The sequence below is a fragment of the Oncorhynchus tshawytscha genome, linkage group LG09, assembly GCF_018296145.1.
Source record: "Oncorhynchus tshawytscha isolate Ot180627B linkage group LG09, Otsh_v2.0, whole genome shotgun sequence".
Taxonomy (NCBI): Eukaryota; Metazoa; Chordata; class Actinopteri; order Salmoniformes; family Salmonidae; genus Oncorhynchus; species Oncorhynchus tshawytscha.
Window position 1 is genome coordinate 30,050,223 of NC_056437.1, and position 12,879 is coordinate 30,063,101.

Here is a 12,879-nt window from a genome sequence, read left to right on the forward strand (position 1 = left end):
TGTTGACGCGCCAGACTGGCTTGTTTTTTCCGTGTTATTTTTCACAAAGATGTTTATTGTTAAACATAATTATTGTGACTGTTCTGCGCTTTCTGCACTTTTGCCTAAATAAAGTGTGCGCCTGTTCACAAATCTCTGCTCTCCTGCACCTGACTTCGCTACCAGTACGCACACATCTGATACCTACTCTATAATATTGTATACAACAGTTTATGGACATAATTCTTAAAATACTCGCAATATTATGAATTGCAACTTAGTTCACAAAATTTTATGAGAAACCAAACAGACTCTTTGGATGTAGACTGACCCATTAGCTGCTCACACACACTCAGAGCACAGGGACAGATACGAGTCTACAAGGGTAGAGTAATAATAGCAGGAGAGAGGAGAGAGCTTCCCCAAAGATATACATTTATTCACAGATAATGGGGAAATTAATAGCGACATAAAAGTTCCATTCATAACTTGCAAGGAGAAAATGAACTGAACAGTTGTAATTTAAGGCTCTTGTATTTCACATGCCTGTAACAGATATCGTCCTCTTCGTCTGAGGAGGAGTAAGGATTGGAACAAAGCGCAGCGTGGTAAGTGTTCATGATGATTATAATTAAAGAAAACACTGAACACTGAATCAAAACAATAAACGATGACGTGAATTTACAAAACCGAAACAGTACCGTGTGGCCCAAACACACACACAGAAACAAACACCCACAATCCAAAAGTGAAACCCAGGCTACCTAAGTATGATTCTCAATCAGAGACAACTAACGACACCTGCCTCTGATTGAGAACCATACTAGGTCGAACACAAAACCCAACATAGAAAAACAAACAGACTGCCCACCCCAACTCACGCCCTGACCATACTAAAACAAAGAATAAAATAACAGAACTATGGTCAGAACGTGACAATGCCAGTCTTGCAAAGCAGATTACACATTCTTCTGTTTAAATTAGTCAGAGATGCTGACAAAGATACCTCCACACAGAGCAAATGTATTCACATACCCGTAGGGGTGGGGCAGAGGAGCAAGAGCCATTGCTAATCTTACATAAATAAAACAAAGGACAAGCCAAGATGCTTTGATTTAACAAAGCAAGACTTGGTGGTTAACAGCTATTGTCCTATGAGATAGGCCTATATAATATATTCTTATCTTGTGTATCGCTTCCTGTATATCCTTAAACTTCAAACACTCATTTTTTGATATACATCTTGATTGATATCACTGAGAATTAGTCTTTGAGGCATTTTAGAAAATTAGAGGCTGACTCTTTGTTGTACCATGATTCTGGGAAGAACAACCATTTTACGTCAATAACACGATGGTGACTAATTTGACACAAAACATTAACTGTGCAAAGCCTGAACAATATTGTTGCACAGGTCAGGGGTCATGGAAAAAGAGTGGTTCTTTGTTCTGATGCTCTATAGGCTCTCTCATAGAGGCATTGTGCATTTTGGGCTAGTGTGCAACAGTCTAACTACCAATACTGAGGGGTTTGAAGTGGCTGTATCCGTGCTTTAGGTTAGATTATTATTTACAGAATACGACTCAGAATAGTTCAGTGTGCAGATATACATTACATCACATCTGGTTAAGGCCATGAAAGCCACATATGCACATTATGCCAAACCAGTAAAGCAAAATCACATCAATTAATCTGAGCTTGTTGTTTCCATGAGCCTACTTTATGAGGCAGCATGTCAACCTATGGTGGGCCTATTCATGTTGCAGTAGTGGGATGCATTCATGCTAGTCTTCTACTGCTTTCACCTGAGTGAGTGGGATGTTTGTTATGTCAAAGAGATTCATTGTAGTCGTGACTGAGTCTTGAGTCTGTTGGTGGATTTATTTAATAGGGGGTGTAATTGATGTGACGGTCAGCCCCTGGCGCTCTCCAGCCCCAGTGAACTGGGTGTGCCTTGATTGACCCAGGCTATGCTGACAGGGAGCAACATCCCAAGGCCTCCCATTGATATGTGTGAATTAAAGTTAGAATCCTTAATTGCTACATTCATTTTTGGACTTATAAATGAATGATATATTCTTCTACATCTGCATTGCTTGCTGTATGAGGTTTTAGGCTGGGTTTCTGTATAGCACTTTGTGACATTGACTGATGTAAAAAGGGCTTTATAAATACATTAATTGATTGATTGATTGATATATACCCTTTGATTCTTTAAGAATATAACTTATAAATGAATGCCTCATGAGCTTAGTTCATCTGTCATACCCCATCAGAACCCAAAATATAAGCTTGTTTTCCTGTAAATGTACACACTGTAATGCCTCAAAACATGGTTAAAACTATCATTTTGATATCATGGATGGTCAGTTCTTGCATAACTCTTTCTATGAATTTGAGAGTGGTTATATTTTTCCAGGCCTATCACTTAGCGTTTTACCAAAACATGCGAGGTGTCAGCTTTGTAATTGTTTCAATTAAGGGTTTTTATTTTTAAGCAAGGCTAATTATTTTCTGTTAATGGATAAAAGCGCCCACTCTTTCATAACCAGCTTAGTCCTGTAATGTATGGTGTTTGTGTAACCCTGATACGGTCATATTTAATATAAATAGGCCTACAGTATCATATGCCTTCAATAGAAACTCATAATGCATAGTGAAACTATTGGGTATAAAACATTACAAATTGTGAGTTACAAACTTGTAATGGTTGATTGTACGGTTATTTCAAATAACAAAATATATATTGCAATGCCCATATTGCAATGCCCATTCATTCTTCTCTTTCATACTCTCAATTAGACAGATCAATTCATGGTATATTGAATAGGGCTACATCTCAACTTTCTTCGTAAAGGATGATAATAAGAGAGGGGGACATTACAGCATCCTCAGCCTCTGTTACGACCCTATTTTCCGCTAGGCAGCGCTTGTATGATGGAGGCGAGAACAGCGACAAAGAGGCGAGGGAGATACAGTGAACGTGCATCTGATGAGGATTAAAAAAAGCCTGCAAGCGCTAGTGTGACTCAGTGGGTTGGTCTGAAGGAGAATACATGGACTGCACAATGCGACTGGGAAATACACCCACAGATGCCAGTGAATGCGTTCTCTATTGGATGGTTGGAGGATGGCTGTATTGATCAGTTGATACTAGTCTGGAGATTAATTGGCGAGAGGGTCGCAGACGGTTCCACCAGAATCATGCAGTGTTGGCAGCAGCCGAAATGAATGACAAATAAAGGAGATATTCGCGATATTCGAGCGAACAACACAAGCACCAAGCGCAGAGGATTGTGTAGACATCTATCGGACTTGAATCAAGCCACGCATAACGTCGCCTCGGATCCGATGGACCTCCCTCGCCGTTGTTAGAAAACACGCAAACGGACTACAGAATCAAACATTGGTGAATTTGGTGAATGTAATAGATTGAAGTGTTAAAGCGTTTATTTTGTCAGGCGAGACCTGAAAAACTTCCACAATGGCTCTGGTCATGGAGCCTGTGAGCAAGTGGAGTTCGAGTCAAGTGGTGGACTGGATGAAAGGTACGCCACGGTTTTAAGATATATGTACATTAGTTGTTGGCAACCAACCTGCACACAAAATGCAGTGAAATATATATTCTCTTGACTCAAGTATAACTGCACTAAATGCGCCCACTCCGATCAATAAACAGTGCGAGGCTAGAGCCATCACTGGGGATTGGGGAAAACAAAAACACCTGCTGAACCTCAGTATATGTAGTCAATTATATAATGGCAACATACTGATATTTTATTATATTATATTATTATATTCTATGTGGTATCTCTATACCACAAATGGAATGACATTTTCAGTAGAAATGTGGGGTGTGGAATTGGCAGTGATATAGATTTGGACCTGAGAGAATCTCAAAGCACTAGAGGATGAGTTGGTTCAGTTGGTTCAGTTCAGTTGGTTCAGTACAGTCTTTTCCTTTTAAATGGCCGATCAGAAGGGTCTGAATATTTCCATTATGGGATTAATGATCCACCGAAATTAAGGCATTGGGATGAATTTGACTCTGAAGTGAAAAAAGTATTTTTAGTAATGTAGACCTGTAGGTATTTGAAGTGTAGCATGTTAGACACTAATATATGTAAAATTACTTTAATTTCTGTGGAGGTTAGTTATAGGGAATGTAAAAGATGGATTTTGTAGAGAATATATTACTAATAGCTATTACATTCCTCTGGAGTGGATCAAGTGCATATGCTAAATATATTGATTATTTATTAACTACATCCCAAAATATTATTTCACATCTGCAATACAGCGCGTGATAATGCAGTAATAATTATATCTTAAATGAAGACGAGAAGACAGACGATTCTTACAGTATGTGGTGCTAGTTCAGGGGATTCATATGAGAGATGTAGTGTGTGTGAGGTCATGGATCAAGGCTGGAGGTAGGCCCATGTTGTTTTGGAGAGATGCTTAACCAGATGGTGGTAAATCCCCATGTGTTGCTGAGCCACTGTGGATTGATGGAACAGCAGTTGATAAGACTATCTTTAACACACACACACATGCGCCTGCATGCACGCACGCACGCACGCACGCACGCACACACACACACACACACACACACACACACACACACACACACACACACACACACACACACACACACACACACACACACACACACACTTTCCATTTGAGAGAGAGAATATGTTGTCTGTTCAATCTATGGTTATTGATTCCATAGATTGTGTGTTACTGTCATGTGTTTCATGTGTATCTCATGCCTGTGTACCTCTGTGTTGATATGTATCATTATTACTGTGTAATGTGTTGGTGGTCTGTGCTGAGCAGGGTACTCATGTGGATGAGTATACCCTCGCAGTGATGCTCAAACTAATGTGTTAATTTACTTATTCATGCCTCCACACTGCCTCAACACACGCTCATTCACAGACGCAGTCACGCTCCAAACATACACAGGAGCTTGGCTGGCTGGCTGAGTCAGACATACTCCTGACTGGCTACTGGGATTAGACACAAAGCAGTTCACAAGTTCTGTAAAAGAGTACATATTAGTCTAGGTGTCTGTGTGTGTGTGCATGTGTGTGTGTGTGAGAGAGAGCTTTTGCTTGGAAAGACTAGTGGAACAGGAGGATTATGTAATGGAAGAGTAAGTGGGAATGGCAGAGGAGAGAGTAAAATGATAATAATGAGGAGATTCAGAGCTGATTTAGAGAAGAGAAAGAGATTGTATATTGGAAGAGATGGAGAGGAGATGAGGAAGGGAAGACATTTCAGAGGGAGGGCCCTATGGTAGCCGAGCCACATCTGATGACTAGAGCTGAGACAGGTTCTAGGCGCAAAGCCTATAGTAATGTTGATGTAAAGTGAGGGATGGAGGAATGGAGGGAGCAACAGTCACAGAGAGAATGAAAGGAAATGGAGTTTGTGTAATCTTGTCTAAGATCCATTCTTATACTCCCAGTCCCAAGGGCCCACAGCATCTCGGTCTCATCATTACCATTCAGAGGTTCCATTATTAGCATACAGCTCAGTGATGTCCTGAGGCCATATAGGAGCACCCAGTGGCCTTCCCATAGTGCCACTCTCTGCATCCTCCGGTGTTTCCTGTGTCCATGCCTCTCTACTCCATCAGCACTGACAAAAGCCTCTCCACAGAGAATACCCCTCCACTTACGGAAAATATATGGAGCCTTTAAATTAAGGGCGAACTGTGCTTATTTAGACATATATTGCAGTTTAAACAGCTGCAAATACTTGGTTCATGTTCAAGCTAAGTGTTTTATGAAAAGAGAAACAGTTTCATAAATTATAAATTATTTTCACACAAAACACCTGCCATACATTTGTGCTAAAGGCGATTAGTAAGATGATCATGGAGCTAGCTAAGCTCTAATGCACTGTCCAAGTAGAATCATGTTGAAAAAGACCAATCTCCTCACTTGGGTTGCATAGCATGCATATTTGATGTTTGAATATTATGAGCCATATGTTGGGTATGGGAGTGAATGTATAGCCTAGAGTATGTGTGTGCACATTTACACCATGTTTCTCTGGTTAGAGTGTGTTTATCATCTTCATTTATTTTTTATTTAACTAGGCAAGCCATTTAAGAACAAATTCTTATTTACAATGACTGCCTACCCAGGCCAAACCCTAACCTGACAAGACTGGACCAATTGTGCACCACCCTAAAGGATTCCCAATCACTGCCGGTTGTGATACAGCCTGGAATCAAACCAGGGTCTGTAGTGACACCTCTTTGATCTGAATGGCTGGCACCCTGCCCATGTCTCTTGACAATGATAAAATATGTAGATTAACATAGTGCCCCTCCCCTAAAAAGCCAACTCAATAATGTATCACAACACTAAACAGAATTTACTCACCTCAGCCTCAATTACTAGTGGATTAATAGTCTCTTAATCAGATCTCTCATTTAATCTCTCTCTGTGTCTCTTTGTGTGCTCTTCCCGGTCTGGGTGGCTGTCTGTCTCCTCCATTGATCTCATCACAAAAATAGCTCTGTTTGTTAATTAACAGGAGGCCAGGCCCGTTGATTAAGGGGGGATTTCTGGGGTAAAGCTATAGGCTAGTTTGTTATGGAGGGGTTGCTCTGCCCATTTAGATGGACAAAGCCCATCTCTGAATTGAGGTGTAATATAGATGTTTAAAGAACAAATACGTGTTTGTCCTTTAGAATGGATTATCTGTGTGTTTATATATGTTATCTGGAGAGAGCATTCATACTTTAGACAATGTCCCTGCTTGTTTTGGTGGGTTGAAGTTTAGAGGTTTTATTTCTATATCCATAACGTTTCAATTACATGTTTACTTACAGTATTGTCGTCTTGCAGCAGACTCTACTCCAAACACCACTGCATGGTTTCTATAGCAACATGGGCATTTTTTTCATTGACAAGTGGGTCTCCATTAACTTGGTAAAGAGGTGGATTTGTTAAGCCCTTAAATTGTGTACAAAGCCATGGAGCTCTCTTCTTGCAGCTTCTCCATCATTTAGCTGCCAGCTGAACTTGAGCTGAATCCTTCATTAGGTCTAGGCCCAAGAAGACATTGAGATTAAATCAAAAGGAGGAGATGAGGGCTCCACCGCCTTCTTTGTGGGAGGCTGACCAAGGGAGGAGAAAGGATAGAAAGATTGTGGGAGAGTGGATGAGGGAGAGATGAAGAAACACTGAGATAGAGAGATGAGGGAAATGGAGCTGCTGTGCTCTGGACCAAAACAGACAACCTGACTGGTTCTGCTTCCTCTCCAGTTCCTTCTTGTCTGTTGTATGTAAAGGTGTGTTTACATGGATGTTTGTGTGTTTATATGTTTATCTGTATTTTAGCCAATGTAAGGAATAATGGCTTCCATGACTAGGTGACCGTTAATTAACATAACACATTTACCATCCCCTGGCTTCCACACATAGCCTACAAGCCATTTTAAAAAGTCTAATAAATCCATGTAATATAGCCTCCCCCTTCACAATAAATCCATTATTTATTTTAGACAGGTCTAAAGAAGCATGATATGAAGAAAATGTAGTCTATTTCAGAAGAACAGAATAGCATACTCTTGAGTTGCCCTTATGTTAGATCCTGATCTGGCTATGACAAATAGCTGTGGGCAACACTAGTTCATTTAGCAGACAATATTTGCTTATAATTCAATGGCATTATTTTATAGTATGAAGAATACAATTGAACAAAGTGCGCATAAGCGGCTATTCTGTGTAGAGCGGTTAACAAAGAAATAGGTACTCCTATATTCTTCATTTGGAGTTATTGTAACTTTAGTTGTTCTACAAACGTTGGGCTATACGTTTTGATATGTAATACATTGGAAGGCTGCATGATGAGATTCTAATGATGATTTGAAAAAAAGTCGCTTGAAAGGCATGAGCTCTGCTTTGTTTATTTGTTTTTTTTTGCGCAGGCTGTACACACTCCAATAGTCTTCCATTCACAATTTGTCAAGCACTTGATAATGCCTCGATTTTCACGGCGGCATCTCCTTTGTGGCCGTAATGACCCCTAAACAAATCCATGCCTTTTGCGGCCCGGAGTGCTGTGATGTGCGGTTCTCCCTGAGAGTGCTGCACAATCCGAAGCGTCTCTCACTCGCATGGCTCTCCGTCACCTGATCGGGTCTTTCTCACAGGCTACAGGCCAGACACATCCGGGACGCAACTGCGCGCGTCCTTATCCAATTCCGAAGTGCATATTGAAGATATTGGAAGAACTGTTCACATTTACTTTTCGTCAGCCAACAAGATGAGTAGGCCTAACGAAGAGCGAAACCAATAGCCTATGTGTCACGTTCACTGTCTTCAAACTTCCTGTCATAAATGAGCCAAGGCGCAGCGTGCATGTAGTTCCACATCTTTAATAAAGTGAAACCTTCACAAAAACCAACAACAGGTAAACCGAAACCGACCGTGAAGCACACAACCACACACAGAAAATAAATAATTACCCACAACATTAGGTGGGGAAAAGGCTGCCTAAGTATGATTCCCAATCAGAGACAAGGATAGACAGCTGCCTCTGATTGGGAACCACACTCAGCCAAAAACAAAGAAATAGAAAACATAGAATGCCCACCCAAATCACACCCTGACCTAAACAAATAGAGAAATAAAAAGGCTCTCTAAGGTCAGGGCGTGACACTATGTCAAACTACTATCCTCCATAGTACAAAAGTCGACCTATTATATTCTGTTTCTGTTTGAGAAATAAATATTCTAAACATAGTATGGGATAGTTGTGGGATGCAATAGATCACAAATTATTTGAGATTCTTCAAATAGCCATCCTTTGCCTTGATGGCAACTTTGCACACTCTTGGCATTCTCTCAACCAGCTTCATGAGGTAGTCACCTGGAATGCATTTCAATTAACAGATGTGCCTTTTTAAAAGTTAATGCGTTTGAGCCAATCAGTTGTGTTGTGACAAGGTAGGGGTGGTATACAGAAGATGGCCCTATTTGGTAAAAGACCAAGTCCGTATTATGGCAAGAACAGCTCAAATAAGCAAAGAAAAACGACAGTCCATCATTCCTTTAAGACATGATGTTCAGTCAATAAGGCTCATTTCAAGAACTTTGAAAGTTTCTGTGCAGTCGCAAAAACCATCAAGCTCTATGATGAAACAGGCTCTCATGAGGAACACCACAGGAATAGAAAACACAGAGTTACCTCTCCTGCAAAGGATAAGTTCCTTAGAGTTACCAGCCTCAGAAATTACAACCCAAATAAATACTTCACAAAGTTCAAGTAACATACACATCTCAACATCAACTGTCCAGAGGAGACTGTGTGAATCAGACCTTCATGGTCGAATTGCGGTGGAAATTTGTTCTGGAGTCCAAATTGTAGATTTTTGGTTCCAACGGCCGTGTCTTTGTGAGATGCGGTGTTGGTGAACGGATGATCTCAGCATGTGTGTTTCCCATCGTAAAGCATGGAAGAGGAGGTGTTATGGTGTGGGGGTGCTTTGCTGGTGACACTGTCTGTGACTTATTTTGAATTCAAGGCACACTTTACCAGCATGATGTGTGTGTGTGTGTGTGTGTTTGTGTGTGTGTGTGTGTGTATCTGTAAGCAGTGTGTGTCAGTGCTGGAGAAATTGTGTGTCAGTGTTGAGTCCACATTTAGATAGACACTGACTGATGGTATTTGTACAGCTGTGAATTAAAGCTTTCAGAGAGGATCACTGAGATGGTGCCATCTCTGTTTTTGTATGCCAGGGGGATGGGAGGATCAATTTGAAAAGCTCCTCTATTCCTCCCCCAGGGATGAAAGGATGGAAGAATGGAAGGATGATTCTGTGTGTCCATTGGGTTTAATGTGGGACTAAATGTTTACTCTTTGACAGGCCTCTGTCAACTGTTGGTTATGAGTGGGCTGTCAACTGTTGGTTGTGAGTGGGCTGTATGTGTGTAGTAAATGCTGTGAGTGTTTGAATATGTCATGGTCTTAATAAATGTATGATGTGTGTCGGTTCTGTTAATAATAGGAGGAAGGTTGTATGTAATGGTATGCGTAGGGGGAAAGGGTTGATTGTGTGTGGGTTGTATGTACCATTGTAATTTGTTGGACATCCGTGGAGGTCTGTGTAACGTGGGTGATTAAAGCCTGCCTATGGCTGGCTAAGGCTGTGTATGTATGTCTGTTCAGCTGTGCCCAGAACAGCACTATGTTCAGCTCTGCCACGTGTGTTCATCTTTGAGATCTCTGTGTGTCAGTTAGTATTAAACCAAGCACTGGCACACACTCAAAGGCTACAGTTTCAAAGCCCAGAAATGAGAGATGCGGAGACACTCACACACACACAGACGCACGTACGTACGCACGCACGCACACACTCACATGCAGATGCATGCACACACACACTCACACACAGACGCACACACACACTTAGAGGGAGGGAGTGAAAGAGGGGAAAGTGAGAAAGAGAGAGAGAGAGAGAGAGAGCGAGAGAGAGAGAGAGAGCGAGAGAGAGAGAGAGAGAGAGAGAGAGAAGATGAAGTGATTGAGTCACTGTAAACCCCTCAGGACTGCAGAGCTGAACTGATAAGAGGGAGTTTCTTCACACAGCCCTGACCAGATAACATAACATCTTCACACACAATATTTAGACTGATGTCTGGAAGGGACTGAGGTTGTTGGGGCTTACATCTGAAACACACTGCCTGCGTAGGCCTTAGTTGGTCATAATAATCTGGATGGATGGATGGAGTTGATACAAAGACTATTGTAACTTGAATAATATTATATTGTTTCTCAAAGTTATATGCTATTACAGTTCCTTACCAGAAACATTTTTCAATGAAACATCAAGACATGTATATGAGGTAGTAGCAGACAGGAGCAAAGAGGAGTGAGCCAGAACAAATTCATTTATCAAATTAATATTTCCCTTTGTAATTAGTCTTCACAGCGTCATCTCGTCTCCTCTCTCTCCAGGGCTGGATGACTGTCTGCAGCAGTACATTAAGACGTTTGAGAGGGAGAAGGTGGGGGGAGATCAGCTGCTTCGTATCACTCACCAGGAGCTGGAGGACCTGGGAGTGTCCCGTATCGGACACCAGGAGCTCATCCTGGAGGCTGTGGATCTACTCTGTGCTCTGGTGAGTAGTCATGATGGTGTCAGGGGGCGCTGGTCAGGGGTTAGGGCTAGCTAGAGTTAGAGCTTATCCTAGAGGCTGTGGACCTACTCTGTGCTCTGGTGAGTATTCATGATGGAGTCAGGGGGTGCTGGTCAGGGGTTAGGGCTAGCTAGAGTTAGAGCTTATCCTAGAGGCTGTGGACCTACTCTGTGCTCTGGTGAGTATTCATGATGGAGTCAGAGGGTGCTGGTCAGGGGTTAGGGCTAGCTAGATTTAGAGCTTATCCTAGAGGCTGTGGACCTACTCTGTGCTCTGGTGAGTATTCATGATGGAGTCAGGGAGTGCTGGTCAGGGGTTAGGGCTAGCTAGAGTTAGAGCTTATCCTAGAGGCTGTGGACCTACTCTGTGCTCTGGTGAGTATTCATGATGGTGTCAGGGGGTGATGGTCAGGGGTTAGGGCTAGCTAGAGTTAGAGCTTATCCTAGAGGCTGTGCCCTGGTGCACAGGATGTGACTCCACCCCCTTCACTCCACCCCTATTCCTCTCTAGAGTCACCACCAGGCTGTGTGGAGTCATGAATCATACAGAGAATCTACGATTTAAACAGAGATTCAATGACTCATCCAGAGGATCCATGAACCCCCCAAAGAGTGTGAATCAAGTCAGAAAATCAGAGAACCATCCAGAGACTCACCAACTGAAGTAGCTTTTTAGTCCAAGCCTAGGCGTAATCTGTGTCTGGGAAGTCAGGTTTTGGTGTTTAATCTGTTTTGCTTTGAATTTTTTGGACATAGTGAAGACCCCTTTTATAGAGGTCAGACAGGCAGCTGGTGGGGATAGTGCTTAACTGTAAGAGTCTTTACAGCTTAGGAGTACAGTGCTAGGATATGTTGAAGCATTTTTGCTCTGACAGCATTTCAGACTCTTGTTCAATCTTATACGTTTTATTTTGCCTGACGTCTGTGTCAATCTTAGGAGATATCATTTTATAATCCCCTTTAGGTTGCATTTTCTTTCTGATTATTGATAATTATTAGTTGCCACCTTCACAGCTGGCTAAACTTCTGATTTAGGCTGATAGTGTTGCGTTAGACCAGGTAATTACCCTGTTTGTCAGTTCACTTCCACTGGTCCTTGTGTATGCTGGAGGGATAGTCACTCACTGTAATTGATTCCAGAGAAAATAAACACACACACATACTGTACAATCACACCACCCCACACACAGACGCAAAACAATACACAGCTTCTAGGGTGGTTTGGGTGGGTGTGACACGTGGATGATAGAGAGTGATGACCAAGAGAATAGAACAGATAGAGAGAAAGAGGGGGAGAGAGAGGAAGAAAGAGAGGATAGAGAGTGCAAGCAGAGATTGAGTGGGTGAGATTAATGGGACTAAAGGGAAACGAGTGACGCGTAAAGAGGAGGTGGGATGGAGAGTGGGAAGGAGTGATGTAGAGAGAGAGGAGATAGAGAGGAGGGGACGGAGAGTTAGGAGACAGAGGTCACAGATGTTATCTGAAGCCCACTCATCCTCCATAGCCATATGGGTAAGCCTCGTCTTCACTCCCAAAGCCCCTTATGTAACTGGGATTTGGTTAAATCAGTCCGTCAGGCATGCTGTATTAAATATGATTACTCATCGGCCAGCCCCCATCCAAGAAACCCTGGTGTTGCGACTTTACTTTCATTTGATGACTGTTATTTATCTAATCAACTAACTATGTAACAATTAACTAATTAGGATTTGAGGCACCATGAGAGCGGTTC

General features: G+C 42.0%; 1 protein-coding gene across 7 annotated transcripts in view; it reads left to right on the forward strand.

The window, feature by feature from the left end:
- The first annotated feature begins 2,919 nt into the window (after positions 1-2,919).
- The window catches only part of LOC112257763 (connector enhancer of kinase suppressor of ras 2-like), a 45,512-nt gene continuing 35,552 nt past the window's right edge, over positions 2,920-12,879 (forward strand). For 6 of the 7 annotated variants that reach the window (XM_042326767.1, XM_042326769.1, XM_042326770.1 and 3 more), the window contains exons 1-2: positions 2,920-3,527; positions 10,966-11,129. In XM_042326767.1, the coding sequence (XP_042182701.1) occupies positions 3,464-3,527; positions 10,966-11,129 (228 nt within the window). In that variant the 5' untranslated portion in view covers positions 2,920-3,463. The remainder of the gene's footprint in view (positions 3,528-10,965; positions 11,130-12,879) is intronic. The other variant, XM_042326765.1, reaches the window with a different exon arrangement.